Here is a 16,592-nt window from a genome sequence, read left to right as displayed (position 1 = left end):
ATAATCATTCAGGTCACCTCCAGCCTCACCATTCTAACTGACTTATATCACAGGGTGTTTAGGGCACATGCCTTTGGGTAGGCAGCATGGAACTGTCAATTTTTCCCATGTCCCATCCATACTAATCACCGAATATAGGATTTTATTTATTTATTTATTTATTTGATAGAGAGAGAGCGCACCAGCAGAGTGAGGGGCAGAGGAGAAGCAGACTCCCAGTTGAGCAGGGAGCCTTAGAGGGGGCTCAGTCATAGAACTTGCTCTGAGTCCAGTGCAGACACTTAACCACCTCGCCTCCCAAATGTAGTATTTTTTTAAAAGATTTTATTTATTTATTTGACAGAGAGAAAGATCACAAGTAGGCAGAGAGGCAGGCAGAGAGAGAGGGGAAAGCAGGCTCCCCGCTGAACAGAGAGCCCGATGCAGGGCTAGATCCCAGGACCCTGAGATCATGACCCGAGCTAAAGGCTGAGGATTAACCCACTGAGCCACCCAGGTGCCCCCTGAATATAGGATATTTAGTAAGAGTGGCAGAGTATGGATGTTTGAGTAATTTAGATATAGTAAAATGCTCAACTCTAGGTCAAGAAAACTCAGAGATTTATCAATCTGTTTCCCTTGATCTAAGAAGTAGCTTATTTACCGAGAATAAAGAACAAATCTCAGGATATGCCTGAGTTTTCAAACCAAAATTGTAGCTTGTTTTCAAGAGAAGCAGATTGAGATGGAAGTAAATAATGCTAGACAGCAAGATGTGGTCTAAAATTCTGGAGTCATGTGTGGATCCCAGAGCTATCCTGAAATTTTTGCTCTGTAAAAATTGGTTTGAATCTACATAGCTCTGTGAATGAATTTTTCTTCATGAAATTGCTAAATTAAAGCTAAAAACCATCTTCAGTGGTGTAAATCTGAATTAAAAGAAGGTTGGCATTTTGTGTATTACTATAACTGTGCTTTTGAAGGAATGAAGTTGATAAGCTATATTTTTATTACTTCAGAATTATATTTTTTAAAAAACCCGATTTTAAAATAGGGACAACGCCATAGTCCACTGTTAGTAACAAACTTCATGCACAAATTTCTGATTTTACTCTGACTTTGTCATTTTTAACAGTGTCTTTCATTTATATTGAACATTTAATGTGTTTTCTGATTATATGAATCATACAGGCTTATTTTTAGGTTAGAAAAATACAGAAAAATGTAACAAAATAAATCTCAAGCCCAATGAACTTTACTAAGGTACATTATTTAACAAATATGTCTCAAACCCTGGTAGGCTAAGTGATGGAGTCACGTGGGTGAAGAGCACATACAACCCCTGCCCTCCCCTACTGGAAGACTTGGGAAAAGAAGCATCTTCACTGAGACCAGAAGAATGAGTAGGAGTCAATCAGATACATGTCAGAGGGGGAGAAGGGGGAAGATGGCATCAGGCAGAGGAAACAGCAAGTACAAGGCAGGAAAGGTAAAAGGCGGCTAGGTGTGGTCGAGAAACCGCAAGAAACTGGGCTGGAGAGCAGAAAGAGAGGACCAGGACAAAAGACACGGTTGCAGTATGCAGGACTCAGATATCGAAGGGTCTAGAAAGCCTCAGTTTGGTTTGGGGTTTTTGCCTCTGGGCCACAGAAGGCCTTGAAGTGTTGAAAGCAGGGTCGTGGTTTAACAGAATTTCTTCGTGGGGAAGGTCTTGTAAGGAAGGGAGAGTGCACGCGATGGAACCAGGTAGTGTAGACATGGGCCTGGGCGTCGTTAATAGACGAGCGAGGGGACGGCGAAGGGTTGGGGGGCGTGAATTTGAGAGCTCCCGTGTTTAAGAAGTTAAAATTCACAGGACTTGGGCGGAGGATGGTAGGTAACGGATGAGGGAGGAATCAGGGAGGACTGCTGCTGGGTTTCTAGTTTGAAGGAGTGGATAGATAACGCGGCTGTTCACTGAGTCTCGGAAGAGGAGAGGTGGTGGAGGGAAAAGATGGCACTGGAATACCGATATTTAAGAAATCAGAGTAAGAGGGTGAGGGTAGAGGTAGAACTTCAGTTTGGGTCGACAGGGGCTGACAGCTCGGTGCACGCAGCCCTGCGCGCAGCTGCCACCGCCTCCCGCTCCTCTTCCCCGCGCTCGCCTGCAGCTAACGCCGTAAGCCAAGAGAGGAAAGAGAGCCGGCGCTCGGCGATCAGCTCGAGCCCCGCGCAGGCCCAGTGGATGCCAGCGCGGAGTCTGCGCAGTTGGGCGAATTCGGGACCTTGGGATCCCAGTCCGCGCTGCGTCTGGAACCCAGCAGCGCCAGCAAAGCTACTTTCCCCGCAGCCCGCGGGTCCTCACTCCCACCCCTTCCCTATTTTGGTCGCGCACGGTTTCCGTCAGTCGCAGCGGCCATTGGCTGTTAGAGGGATTTAAGAGCGGCGATTGGCTCTCGCTGGCCGTCGCTCAAGCGCCCTTCCGGAGATGGTTCGAGGTGGGAAGAGCTGGAGAGAGCCGGCGGCGGAGGGACGGTAAGCTGGGCTGCGGGTTTCCCGGAGCAGCGTCGGGGTGCTCTCTGAGCAGGCTCCCGGGGCCAGGCTCTTCTTTAGTCACCTCCGCGAGGCTTCTTCTGGCAGCTCGGCCACGTCGGTCTGCCCGGCGCCTGCAGTGCCCCGGAGCCCTAACCCCGACTCGTATCTCCCAGCTCCCTCGTCTGGGGCTTCACTGCTTCTGAGACATGGTTACCGCCATGCCTTAGTGGGAGAAGGACTCCGGGAAGCCTGCGAGGCTGCGAGGGAGAGGTTTTACCAGCCGGGACGGTCTCCTTTTCTCCGAATTCGACCGGTGTTTCAGGGGCCCGGGCCCTGCTGCTTAGGGCAAGTCTTCCCTGTTTCGCTTCTGCACTGGGATTTCTTTCTGTCCTGGCTTCCCCCATCGCCGCTTTGTTTTGGCGCTTGTCTTCATACGTCAGAGTCATCTCTTCGGCCAGATTGTGAGTCCTTAGGATGTTCAGGACGTAGGTCTCTCCTTTTCTTGAATATCGTTCAGGGTTATCTGTCGGTGCCTTGCGTTAAAATATATACCCGTAAGTATTTCCTGATTTCTTCTTACTGTGATTCCAGATGAAGAGTGTTAGGGTTTTCTCCGGTGGTCCTTTTGTTGACCTTTTTGTAGAATTGTGCTTAGATCCTCTCCCCCTCAGAAGCAAGGATACAAACAGCTAACACTTGTTGAGTTCTGGCGGGATGTTTAATATGCATTATTTAGTTTAGTCCATAAGTCAGTTCAGTGGGACAGGCTTAATGATTCCCCTGCTTTATGGGAAACTGAGGTTTAAGTAACTTGCAGAAGGTGACACAGCTAGTAAATGTTGTTGGTTTCTAACCAGGTTTGTTCAGTCTATCACTAGATGTGATATTAGTATTAGTTGTGATATTAGTTAGTTCAGTCTATCACTACTTGTGATTTTACATTAAAAACAAAAACAGGTTCAAGGAAGTTAGGTTATTTATCAAAAAAGTAAAGTAATAAGTTATAGGTTTACTTAAACATTAAAAGAGCTTGTATGGGCGCCTGGGTGGCTCAGTGGGTTAACCCGCTGCCTTCGGCTCAGGTCTTGATCTCAGGGTCCTGGGATCGAGTCCCGCATCGGGCTCTCTGCTCAGCAGGGAGCCTGCTTCCTCCTCTCTCTCTCTGCCTTCCTCTCTGCCTACTTGTAATCTCTCTGTCAAATAAATAAATAAAATCTTTAAAAAAAAAAAAACAACTTAAAAAAAAAAAAAGAGCTTGTATGAGGGCGCCTGGGTGGTGCAGTGGGTTAAAGCCTCTGCCTTCTGCTCTGGTCATGATCCCAAGGTCTTGGGATCTAGCTCCACATCGGGCTCTCTGCTCTAAAGGGAGCCTGCTTCCTCCTCTCTCTCTCTCTCTCTCTCTCTCCCTGCCTCTCTGCGCTCTCTGTCAAATAAATAAAATCTTTAAAAAAAAAAAAAGAGCTTGTATGAGGGTGTGCTGCTGGTCCTGAAATTAGAACTGAATGGGGCACAGGCCAGGCTTTCTAGGAGCTCACAGTTTATTGGGAGAAGCTGGCAGAATAACTACTTAATAAAACATGTTTGGGGTATTGTGTATACGGATACAATTGTGGTCTATGGGGAGGAAGGAGTCAGACAAGGAGAGTTAAGATGGCGGGTGTCGGAGGAAAACGGAGCCAAACTCCCTGGCTTTGAATTCTGTCTCTATCACTAGCTTTGTGGCCTTGGGTAAATTACTTAACCTATCAGGGCCCATTACCTCATTTGTGGAGTGGAAGAACAATACCTCGGTAGGTGGGTTGTTGTATTAATGAGTTTTTGTTTTTAATTTTAATTTTTTTAAAAAGATTTTATTTATTTATTTGACAGACAAGTAGGCAGAGAGGCAGGCAGAGACAGAGAGAGGAGGAAGCAGGCTCTGCGCAGGACCCTGGGATCATGACCTGAGCTGAAGGGAGAGGCTTTAACCCACTGAGCCACCCAGGCGCCCCTATTAATGAGTTTTTATACATGCAGGACACTTAGAACAGTGCTTTGCCTACTGTAGATACTTAATGTTACATTTTTTGAGACAGAGTAAAATAATTGAGACAGGAAACTTGAACCTAGGCTTTCTGACAGTTGGTCCAGTGCCCTCTCCAGTATACAGGGTGCCTCACTGGATTCCTTGCCTACAGAAGGAGGAATGGTGTCCAGATAGTTACTGTCCCACAGCTCCCCAGGATAGAGACCAGCAGGGCACAAGGAGAGAAAGTGAAGAACACTGGAGGACAGCGAAAGGGATTCAGGGAACTTTGCCTAATTTTCAAGTCATTCTAGATATCTAGATGCCTAGATAGCCCACCTGCTGGGCCTTACCCAGTCCGACAACAGGTATATGTTTACAGCGTCTGTGCTCAGCACCGTGCTGGACACAGTATAGGGACACAGATGGGCGTGGTGTGGTTCCTGCTCCAAAGCAGCTAATATTGTCCCAATTGTGTGAATGAGAATAGAACACATCAAATGACCATGGGCAGCATACAAATCGGGTTGAGATTTTCTGGCATTAGCTATGGCAGCCATAGAACCAAAAGGCAGGAGTAATCCGAGGGCAAGTAATTTAGGAAGGCTTCCTGGAATATGGTCAGATCCTGACATTGTCTGAAGAGTACAGAACTCTGGGCTAATGCTGGGAAAGGGAAGGGAAGGGGTGAGGTCCCTGCCCTGAGAAGCCCCTAGTCTGGGGGAGACAGATGTTCCATTCCGTTGTAACAGCGCTGTAATGAAGTGCTGCAGGGACAGCAGCTGGATTTTCCAGCTGTACCAGGATAAATTGGAAAGGACTCACCAAGGAAGGGACAGTGGGCTTGAGGGTAGGTGGAAGTTTCTCAGGCACAGAGTTTCAGTAGTATGTAATGTGTTTAGGGACAAATATGGTTGGATCAAAGAGAGAGAGGAATGAACGGACAGGAGAGGAAGCCAGAGCGGCCGCATGGTTTCGGCGAGGAAGAATATGATCTTTGGGTTAGAGTCAGAATGCTCTTACATCAAATGAAATGAAGTTTAAGGGGCATCTGGATAGCTCAGTGGATTGAGCCTCTGCCTTCGGCTCAAGTCATAATCTCCAGAGTCCTGGGATGGAGCCCTGCATCCCCCTCTCTCTCTGCCTGCCTCTCTGCCTGCTTGTGATCTCTCTCTCTGTCAAATAAATAAATTTTTCATAAAAAAAAAATAAATGAAGGGGCTGACTCGTGGTAGGCCCTCACTCATGCTCAGTCATGGTAGTGTCCTTTCTCAGTTTCTGGAGAAGTTGAGGCAGTTGGAGAAGAGCCTTGCGTGCAGTTCTAAGTGGACTTGATCCTGCAGGCAGGAGATAGAGGAGGTTTGGGATGTTATGTCTGACTTAGGAAGTCTTTCCCTACTTTTTCTCCTGTTATTAAGAAAATCATAAGGAAGAGAACATACGTTTATAGTACTGGACTGTATTTATCGAAACTGTTAGTTTTATGTGGCCTCTTTATAAGGTGAGTCGTCTGTCATCAGTATTGTCTTATATGAAACAAAACACTGGAGATGTTGCACATATTACTAACAGTAGAAAAGATAATGTATTGTATGTACGTGTGTGTGTAAGCTTTGATAAATTTTAACTTTTTAAAATTTTTAAAGTAATCTGCGCCCAGTGTGGGGCTTGAACTCATGACTCCAAGATCAAGAGTTACATGCTCCACTGACTGAGCCAGCCAGGTGAACAATAAATTTTAACTTTTTATAATAGATTTGGGTATATTTTATGGTATTAAATAATAAATAGTAAATAATTAAACAGACTTGTATTCTAGAATAGATTAGTATTTATGTATTTGTGATATATCTTATTCGTATTCTTTTTTTTTTTTTTTTAAGTTTTTGTTTATTTACTTGGCAGAGACACAGCAAGAGAGGGAACACAAGCAGGGGGAGTGGGAGAGGGAGAAGCAGGGTTCCTGCTAAGCAGGGACCCTGATGTGGGGCTTGATCCTGGGACTCTGGGGTCATGACCTGAGCCAAAGACAGACACTTAATGACTGAGTCACCCAGGCACCCCCCCCAATTAGTTTTCTTTTCTTTTCTTTTTTCCCTAATTAGTTTTCTAAAATAGACTAGTATTTATGTATTTATGACATACCTAACTTTTTCTTAATTCTTTACTTATGCCTAGACTACACAGTTCATCTGGGAATTTTTTCAAATTGTTGCATACCTCCAGAAAAGTTTACCAGTGTTTTCGAAAAGTGTTGGAGAACTCTGCGTGTAAGTGGATCTGTCCAGTTCACATGTCTGTTGTTCAGAGTCACCGGGACGTTTTAGTTCTGAGGATGTTAGGGGGGTGGTCAGTATCTGCTGGGTAGGTTAGGCAAAGGCAGATTGAATGGTGGTTTAAAATTCTGGCAGGGGCTTAGGATGGATGCAGTAAGAGATAAAGAGCTTTGGGGCTCATCTGCAAGCTGTGTGGGTTAGAAAGGATATGGACTTTGGACTCAGCCTGACCTGACTCTACCGCCCCACTAGTGTGTGACCTTGAGCAAACCAGTTAACCTCTCTGAACCTGAAGTTCTTACCTGTAAGTGAAGTTAAAAATAGTACTTCCCTCATTGGGTGGTGTTGGTAATTCAGTGACATCATGTAATGTGCTTAGTATGGTACTTGACCTATATAGTAAGTGTGAAATTAAAAACAAAGAGTTTTGTTATCCCCATTTCAAAGCTGAGGGTGTTCAGGATTCGAAGGGTGAAGTTATTGGCCACCGTCACACAGCTAATAGGTGGTGGACACAGGAGTGTGGGTTTGAAGTCTGTTCCTTGTCCAAAGCCATCGCTTTGAACTTGTGCACAGTGTTCTGCATTCTGTTGGAATAATTAATTCCTTCTTGGCCCATCGCTCTGAAGCTTCATGAGAAATCGGCTGTTGAAGTTCTTAGCTCAGTGCCTGGCACCCGCTCCGTGATGTTAGCGTGTGTTTTCCCTTCACAGGCACGCCAGGCAGCTTCCAGGGGCTCGAGGAACCGAGCCGCACTAGCTGTTCCTCGAGGGTCATGGCAGAAACGCCTGCCGGTTCTTGGCAGGCTGTGCACCCGTTCGCCCCCAGCAGCACTTGGTGGAATCCTTGTAGCTGTGGATCTCTTCCTCTTCTAGGGTGAAGGCCATGCCACCCCCGGCGAAAGTTCTCCGAAAGGAGAACCTGGGGCTCCAGTGCGAGTGGGGGTCCTGCTCCTTTGTGTGCTCAGCCATGGAGGAGTTCTGCGAGCATGTCACTCAGCACCTGCAGCAGCACCTGCACGGCTCCGGGGAGGAGGAAGAGGAGGAGGAGGACCCACTTGGTAAGGGAGCAGGACAGGAAGGGGAAAGAGCTCAAGGAAGGTGGGAAATCTGACTTTTCCTAATGGTGCTGTTTTTGCTTATAAAAACATGGTAGACACTGTATAGGAAATGGAACGAATCTGCCAGCCTGCCATCAAAAAGCAGTATATATGTATATATTTTTTGTATGTGCATAAATATGTACATTTTATTTTATTTATTTATTTTTTAAAAGATTTTATTTATTTATTTGACAGGGAGAGAGAGATCACAAGTAGGCAGAGAGGCAGGGAAGCAGGCTCTCTGCTGAGCAGAGAGCACCATGTGGGGCTTGATCCCAGGACCCTGAGATCATGACCCGAGCCGAAGGCAGAGGCTTTAACCCACTGAGCCACCCAGGCGCCCCATAAATATGTACATTTTAAAAAAGATTTTATTTATTTATCTGACAGAGATCACAAGTAGGCAGAGCAGCAGGCAGAGGAGAGAGGGTGAAGCAGGCTCCCTGCTGAGCAGAGAGCCCGATGTGGGGCTCGATCCCAGGATCCTGAGATCATGACCTGAGCCAAAGGCAGAGGCTTTAACCCCCTGAGCCACCCAGGTGCCCCATATATGTACACTAGATAAAGAGGATTTTATTTTTTAAAAAGGATCATACTGTACATACTGTCAACAGCCTGCTTGTCTGATTCTCTGGTAGTGCTTCTCGGTTTTTTCTTTACTGCAGCAGCCAGTTAGGAATGCATTTTACATCCCAACCCCATACACAAAACTTAAAAAATACTTGAAATAATCCTTACCTCTATTAAATGCTCTCTGAAGTGTTCTGTCTTGTTCTTTTTCATTTAAAAAGAAATGCAGAGGGGTGCTTGGCTGGCTCAGTCGGTGGAGCACTCAACTCTTGATCTCAGAGTCATGAGTTCAAGCCCCATGTGGAGCCTGGAGCCTCCTTAAAAAAATTGGTTTGCAGGGGCACCTGGATGGCTCAGTTGATTGAGCGGCTGCCTTCGGCTCAGATTATGATCCTGGAGTCCTGGGATCAAGTCCCACATCGGGCTCCCTGTGCGGCAGGAAGTCTGCTTCTCCCTCTGATCTCTCCCTTCTTGTGCTCTCATTCTCTCTCTTTCTCTCTCAAATAAGTTAAAAAAAAAAATTGGTTTGCAGTCCTCTAAATTGATTTCTGCTGTCACTAATAGGTCACAACACAGTTTAAAGAACTCTGTTCTGCAGAAAGTACAGAGGCAGCTCTCTTTCCCCTGCCTCAAATTCTGTTTTAAGTCTAGTGACTATGAACTACAAGCAATAGTTTTAGATGTCAAATAATATATGTATGAAAGAGAAATTATTTTTTGAAGATTTTATTTGTTTGTTTTTTTTTTTTAAAGATTTTATTTATTTATTTGACAGAGAGAGATCACAAGTAGGCAGAGAGACAGGCAGAGAGAGAGAGGAGGAGGAAGCAGGCTTCCCACTGAGCAGAGAGCCCGATGCGGGACTCGATCCCAAGACCCTGAGATCATGACCTGAGCCGAAGGCAGCGGCTTAACCCACTGAGCCACCCAGGCGCCCCTTATTTGTTTTTTTTAACAGAGAGAGATCACAGGCAGGCAGAGGGGGAGGAAGAAGCAGGCTCCCCACCAAGCAGAGAGCCCGATGCGGGGCTCGATTTCAGGACCCTGAGACCATGATCTGAGCTGACAGCAAAGGCTGAACCTACTGAGCCACCCAGGCACCCCTGTATGAAAGAGAAATTAGGGTGTGTGTGTGTGTGTGTGTGTGTGTTTTAAAGTAGGCTCTATGCCCAGCATGGGGCTTGAACTCACAACTGTGAGATCAAGACTTGACCCAACATTAGGAGTTGGATGCTCAAGCAGCTGAGCCACTCAGGTGCCCCTTATACAGATATTTTTTAAAATATTTTATTTATTTATTTGTGAGAGAGAGAGAGAGAGAGAGCATGCACACACTAGCAAGGGAGAGGAGCAGAGGGAGAAGCAGACTCCCGCCGAATAAGGACCTCACCCCCAGCTGCCATGCAGGACTCAATCTAGGACCCTGGGATCATGACCTGAGCCAAAGGCAGATGCTCAAGCAACTGAGCCACCTAGGCACCCACCCCCTTATATTTTTTTTAAGTACCTACTTTCTAAAACAAGTAAACCCTTGTAAAGATTTGAAAATGTGCTTGGAGGGGTGCCTGGGTGGTTCAGTGGGTTAAAGCCTCTGCCTTCGGCTCAGGGTCCTGGGATCGAGCCCCATGTCAGGCTCTCTGCTCAGTGGGGAGCCTGCCTTCCCCCTGTCCCCTCCCCGCCGCTTGCCTCTCTGCCTATTTGTGAACTCTGTCAAATAAATAAATAAAATCTTTAGAAAAAATCAGAAAATGTGCTTGGAGAGAGCTGCTTAAGAACCATGCAGTGGACTGCAACAGTCGATGGCTTTTCCAGAGAGGACAGGCCTCGGGGAGAATATAGGGAAAGGAACGACTGGTCTGAAGGAAGGAGTGGGAGGTGTCCCGAGCTGGGAGGCCGAGGCAGAAATCCGGAGCCACTAGTGCCTGCCAGCCACCCCTGCCATCTGGGAGTTTTGGGCAACGGGCCTTGAACACACCCTTCCCTCTGCCTCAACAGCCACACTTCTCCCTCTAGTTTACAGATACTCACCCTTCACATCTCAACACAGGGACACTTCCAAGTCATCCCTGTCCATATCAGATGACCTCTGCTTGATGATGTTATAGTACCCCAGACCACCACCCCCTCATAGAGCTTGGGACTGGCTGGGGTTTTATATGCATACGTGTGTTACTTGATTAATGTTTTTTCTCCATGACTGAAAGTTGTTGTGAGGGCGAGGACTGGGACCCTCTTTACTCTTTGTATCCCCAGTGCCTGGGGCACGATTGGTGGTAGTTAAATGCTGGTATTTGCGAAATGAACTGCTGGTAATTGGGTCAGAATCCAGCCTCCTCTCTCGCTGCTAAGTGCTATAGGTAGGAGAACTGAGCTTTGCAAAATATCAGACTCTTCCTTCTAAACATCTTTCTGCAGAGGAGGAATTCTCCTGCTTGTGGCAGGAGTGTGGCTTTTGTTCTATGGACAGTTCAGCTGACCTCATCCGCCACGTTTACTTCCACTGCTACCACACCAAGCTGAAGCAGTGGGGGCTGCAGGCCCTGCAGAGCCAGGCCAACCTCAGCCCCTGCATCCTGGACTTCCAGAGCCGCAACATCATTCCCGACATCCCTGACCACTTCCTGTGTCTGTGGGAGCACTGTGAGGTCAGCGGGCAGTGCTGGGAATGGGGCAGAAGGAAGTTGGGGGTCTTAGCCCACGATGCCTTGACCCTGTCAGGGATGCCCCATGTATGCCAGGTTCCCGCTAGCATCTCATTTCCGGGCAGCTCCCTTGCTCAAATAGGGAGGGGCATGCCCCTGCCGACCTAATTTGGGAGACAGCCAAGGAGCCCCCCTTGGACACGAAGGGGTCAAAGTCCCTCTACCCATCCTCACCTCAAGTTGCTCCTGGCACAGAGTTCCTTCGACAATCCTGAGTGGTTCTATCGGCACGTGGAAGCGCACAGCCTATGCTGTGAGTACCAGGCGATCGGCAAGGACAACCATGTGGTGCTGTGTGGCTGGAAAGGTAGGGCCTTTAAAGAACGCCTGGGGTTGCTGAAGGCCTCGGGTAGCTAGGCATGGGCCCAGTCCCATGGGGTAAGGGTCGCTGCTGTCTGGAGATTCAGCACCAGAGCCTGCTCTGGGGGTCCATGACTGAAGCCTGACTGGGCTTTCTTTCCCAGGCTGTACCTGCACCTTCAAGGACTGCCGGAAGCTTCGAGAGCACCTCCGCAGCCATACCCAGGAAAAGGTGGTGGCCTGCCCCACCTGTGGGGGCATGTTTGCCAACAACACTAAGTTCTTAGATCACATCCGTCGCCAGACCTCTTTGGATCGTAAGCAGTCCGAGAAGAAGGGGAGTGGGTACAGGCTGTCCTGCTTGGGGTGGGGATTAAGGGTATATTCCTGGGAGAGGGGGCCACTGAAGGCATCTGCAGCTTGGCTACATCTGTCTTAGGGCTCAGTCACCTGCCACAGCCTTGGCTGCCTGAGAATCATTAGATGTTTTATTCAGTGCTTACCGTGTGCTTTCTTTTCCCAGTGAATTCTCAGCCCCATGAGGTGCACTTCTTACCCCCTCTTTTTTTTTTTGAAGATTTTATGTATGTATGTATGTGTGTATTTGTGAGAGAGAGGGCCTGAGAGCACAAGCAGGGGGAGCAATAGGCCAAGGGAGAAGCAGGCTCCCTGCTCAACAGGGAGCCTGGTATGGGACTCGATCCTGGGACTCCATCCCAGGACTCTGGGATCATGACCTGAGGCGAAGGCAAACACTTAACCAGCTGAGCCAGTCAGGCACCCCTCACCCTCTTTTTGCAGATGAAGAAACTGAATCTCACATTAAATCACTTATGTGAGGTTGCACAGCTAGTTAGGGGGCAAGCAGGGATTCAAATTCAAGTTCTCGACTCCAAGGCCCTATGCTCCTTCAGTGGTACTGTGTCTATCCCTAGTTCTTAAGCTCCCCCTTTTCTTGGGTGGTTCCCCTCTCCCGGGTTTCCTGTCTTCCATGAGCCTCCCCACCATCCCCCGCAGCCCACCCTGTCTTCTGCCTGTTCTGCCCCAGAGCAGCGCTTCCAGTGCTCTCACTGTTCCAAGAGATTTGCCACAGAGCGGCTCTTGCGGGACCATATGCGTAACCACGGTGAGTAGCCAGAGCCCCCAAGCGCCTGGCCCTCCCTCCAGGTTCCCACTAGGCTTCAGGTCATGGCCCCCCTCTCTGCTCCTCTCAGTGAATCACTATAAGTGCCCTCTATGTGATATGACCTGTCCGCTGCCATCCTCCCTCCGAAACCACATGCGCTTTCGCCACAGCGAGGACCGGCCCTTCAAGTGTGACTGTTGTGACTACAGGTAAGGGGAACCAGGTAAGGGGCTAGAAGTCTGAGAACTCACAGTCCAGTGTCCCCTGTGCCCTCCAGCCCCACCTGACCTCTCCCCACAGCTGCAAGAATCTGATTGACCTGCGGAAGCACCTGGATACTCACAGCAAAGAGCCAGCCTACAGGTGTGATTTTGAGAACTGCAGCTTCAGTGCGCGATCCCTCTGCTCTATCAAGTCCCATTACCGAAAAGTGCATGAAGTGAGTGGGGCTCTCGGTGGGAGAGGACAGGCAGAGGTGTGGGGAACCCGGGGTGGAGAGTTGGCCTCACTGTCCTCCCCTCCCTCTCAGGGAGACTCAGAGCCAAGGTACAAGTGTCATGTGTGTGACAAATGCTTCACGAGGGGCAACAACCTCACTGTACATCTTCGTGAGAAGCACCAGTTCAAGTGGCCCTCAGGGCACCCCCGTTTTCGGTATGTCAATCCTGCCCTCTAGATTCACAGGCCTCCCCCACCAACCCCCTGCACCTCCCCATACCTTTTCCACAAGTTAAAAACCTCAAATTTGGAACGCCTGGGTGGCTCAGCCGTTTAAGCATCTGCCTTCAGCCCAGGTCATGATCCCAGCCAGGGTCCTGGGGTCAGCCTGCGTTGGGCTGTCTGCCCAGTGTGGGGGGCTGCTTCTCCCTCTGCCCCTCACCGTTTGGCCCCTTTCTGCTTGTGCGCGCTTTCTCAAATAAATAAAATCTTTAAAATTTATTTGAATTTGATGATAATCCACCATCTCCATTCAGGTTCAAGGAACCCTGAGAATAAAGTGGTGGAGCAAAGATGATTATTTTGATTTTTAAATGTGGTTCCAGAGCCCTGCAGCCAGAATCAAAACTGGAGCCTAAGGTTCCTGCCCCTTAGCTCCATGACCGTTTCCTAATTCCTGCGACACCCCCCACCCTCCAACACAGATCATGTCTTTATCCCACCTTCTCTTCCTCTCTCCCTGCCTCTCAAGTTTCTACATATGATTTTCCATTGTAAGTAATGCTCTTTCCCTCTCGTCTTGTTTTCTACATATTCCCCTAAAGATCTTTTTGGTCTCCAACTCTGGTCGCTTAAAATCCCAGGACCTGTCCCACCCTCTCATGTCTGTCCCTTACCTTGCCGCTCACCGGGACGTTCCACGTCCCCCTGCGCGCGCGGTCGCTGCCCTGTGTGCTCCTGCTTCACCAGGTACAAGGAGCATGAAGACGGCTACATGCGGCTGCAGCTGGTTCGCTACGAGAGTGTGGAGCTGACACAGCAGCTGCTTCGGCAGCCGCAAGAGGGATCAGGCCTGGGAGCGTCGCTGAATGAGACCAGCCTGCAGGGCATCATTCTCGAAGCAGTGCCGGGGGAGCCAGGACCCCAGGAGGAGGCTGAAGAGGAGGGGGAGGGCGGGAGCAGCCAGGGGACAGGCCTCCCAGCCTCTCAGGACACTCCCAGCCCCGTCATCCATGTGGTGAATCAGACCAATGCCCAAGGCGAGCAAGAGATTGTCTACTATGTGCTGTCGGAAGCCCCGGGAGAGCCCCCCCCAGCCCCTGAGTCCCCCTCAGGGGACGTCATGGAAAAGCTTCAGGGAATAGCTGAGGAGCCAGAAGGGTTGGTGTGAAGGCTACGGAGCCTGGCTGTTTCCACCCCAGGCCCCGGGGTTTGTGCCGGTCTGCTGGCTGTGCCCCGAGCGGGCAGCCCCTGCCGATGGAGGCCTTTAAGAGTGTTGCCAAGAGCAGTGCGGTGTGCTCTGGACCCGGCCTGTGTCATGCAGCAGACTCTGAAGGCTTCCCTTTTCTGCCGGACCACATGTGTTGGGGGATCCTGAGGAGTCTGGATTCCTTGAGGGGGATGCCCTGGTCCTGTGTGTTCTTGTAGAGGGGCTAGTATCAGGCTTACCCGTAACCCCCAGTCATGCTGAGATGGTGACCAAAATTCTGTCACCTTGTACCCAGTCCCGTCTTTAAGGGTCCTTAGGTCCAGTGATGCCGTGTAACTGGTCCCTGCAAGGGCCTTTTCCTCAAAACCAGCCAAGGCAGCGTGAGCCAGGTAGGCCTTTCCCTCCGAAGGGCTCCTACAACCACAAGGACCTCCCCGGTTATCCTCAAGGATGGGAATGGAGGTCCTGAGTGTGTGTGTAACAGTTTCTTCAGTAATAAACACTTGGACTGTTCTCATTTCTCCTTCCTTATGTCTTTTGGCTGTTAACTGGATAGTGAGGAGATGCAGCTGCCTGGAAGAGGAGCTGAATCGTTCGGCTTGTTCTTCTAGTGACTGAGGTTCATTTAACTTTCTTCTTGTTCCCCTCCCCCCACCCCTTGGTGAAACTTCTCCATTTCTTCAAGCATCTACCGCCTCCCTGGAGGTCCCGTTTGTGGGCACAAGTAGTGCTCTAGAATGCGCACGCGCGCCTCATCAGGAAGAGAGCACCTGGCTGCAGACATGTCCTCTGAGTTCTGGTTAGATACCCAGTATCTCTGGGGGAGGGGTTTCCACCTGTGGGACTGGGAGGGAAGCCTCTAGGTGGGCGGGGGGAGGTGGATCTGGGGGCCCTAGGGAATGGCAGGTACTCTAGTTTTAGGAACCAAGTTAGAAAAGGGGGAAGGGGCCGCCTGGGTGGCTCAGTGAGTTAAGCCACTGCCTTCGGCTCAGGTCATGACCTCAGGGTCCTGGGATCGAGTCCCGCATCGGGCTCTCTGCTCAGCAGGGAGCCTGCTTCCCTCTCTCTGCCTGCCTCTCTACTGTGATCTCTCTGAAATAAAATCTTTGAAAAAAAATAATAAAAGGGGGAAAGGTTCTGTTTTTCACTAGATTCTCAAAGATGTTGAAACCGTCCAAAATAAGAGCCAATTTTTTGGCCTGTCTAGCCACTTATCAGCACTGTGTCCATGCTTCGGGTCGCTTCCACTCTGGAGAGGTCAAGGAAATACAGGGGTCCTAGCTGGACAGAAAGCTGCCCACCAAAGACCAAATGTAATTTTCTTCACAAAAACGGTGTGCCTATTGCAGGAAGAATTTAGGAAAGAAATATCTCTCTGTTCATTCCATCCACCATTTACTGAGTTTCTCCAATATAGTCCAGGCACTGTGGCAGGGGCTGAAGATACAAGGATGGACAAAACCCAGGATCTGCCCTGAAGACACCTGGTAGAGAGGCAGGGACAGTGAAGTGATGGCAGCCAGGTGGGGCTCACTGAGGAGGCTCCGAGCAGGAGGCAGCAGTATCCCTTGGGCGAGGGGTCAGAAAAGGTGTCGTAGAAAGTGATAGAGCTGCCATGTACAGAGGTGTGGACAGGTTACTCCAGGTCAAGGAAACTAGGTCTGTAAAGCTGAAGGACTGCTTTATGGTCTGCAGCCCAGAAGGCAGGAAGCCGTGGGCAGAGATTAGGAAGGCAGGCCAGGCCACCCAGAACTATGTTAGATTTTCGGGTGGTGATTCTGCAAGCGATGGGGCATATACATTTGGAAGCGTGAGAGGTTGCAAGCAGAGAAGAGCTGCTGCAAGATTTCAGACAAGAGAGAATGAGGGCTTTAGGTTATGTGTCCATGCAGATGTTCCCGTGGCCTTTACGAGGAGCAACTTCAAGGAAAGGCAGCGTCGGGGAGAGTGAAGACATGGATGAAAGGTTGGCCCCCTCGGAGCTACAGGGTTTCCAGGCTCACTCTCCAGGATCCTGAACTGGTTTTGCCGCCCACACGCTGTCCTCCACCAAACAAGTGTAATCTGCTTCCCCCCAGCATGCCTTCCGCTAGTTGAAGACAACAGGTTTCTTTGGGCTAAGGACCTCCCAGTTTCTTCTATACCTCCTTG

The 16,592-nt window shown here is 49.3% G+C and overlaps 1 protein-coding gene across 5 annotated transcripts; it reads left to right on the top strand.

Annotated features, from left to right (window-relative positions):
- The first annotated feature begins 2,280 nt into the window (after positions 1–2,280).
- Positions 2,281–14,954, top strand: LOC101693730 (histone H4 transcription factor). 5 transcript variants are annotated; one of them, XM_004750024.3, is made up of 11 exons: positions 2,368–2,493; positions 6,677–6,768; positions 7,650–7,834; positions 10,862–11,091; positions 11,344–11,455; positions 11,613–11,765; positions 12,497–12,574; positions 12,663–12,783; positions 12,875–13,013; positions 13,104–13,228; positions 13,982–14,954. In XM_004750024.3, exons 3-11 carry the CDS (start codon positions 7,660–7,662, stop codon positions 14,400–14,402), a joined length of 1,554 nt encoding a protein of 517 aa, XP_004750081.1. In that variant the 5' UTR covers positions 2,368–2,493; positions 6,677–6,768; positions 7,650–7,659; the 3' UTR covers positions 14,403–14,954. The 5 variants fall into 5 exon arrangements, with proteins under 5 accessions (XP_004750078.1, XP_004750081.1, XP_004750080.1 ...); XM_004750023.3 differs by lacking the exon at positions 2,368–2,493 and adding an exon at positions 2,501–2,954; XM_045080440.1 differs by lacking the exon at positions 2,368–2,493 and adding an exon at positions 6,200–6,222.
- The last annotated feature ends 1,638 nt before the right edge of the window (positions 14,955–16,592 follow it).

The sequence above is a fragment of the Mustela putorius genome, unplaced genomic scaffold (assembly GCF_011764305.1).
Source record: "Mustela putorius furo isolate JIRA1106 unplaced genomic scaffold, ASM1176430v1.1 tig00000460_pilon_pilon_pilon, whole genome shotgun sequence".
Lineage (NCBI taxonomy): Eukaryota > Metazoa > Chordata > Mammalia > Carnivora > Mustelidae > Mustela > Mustela putorius.
This window is presented reverse-complemented; position numbering and strand designations above follow the sequence as displayed.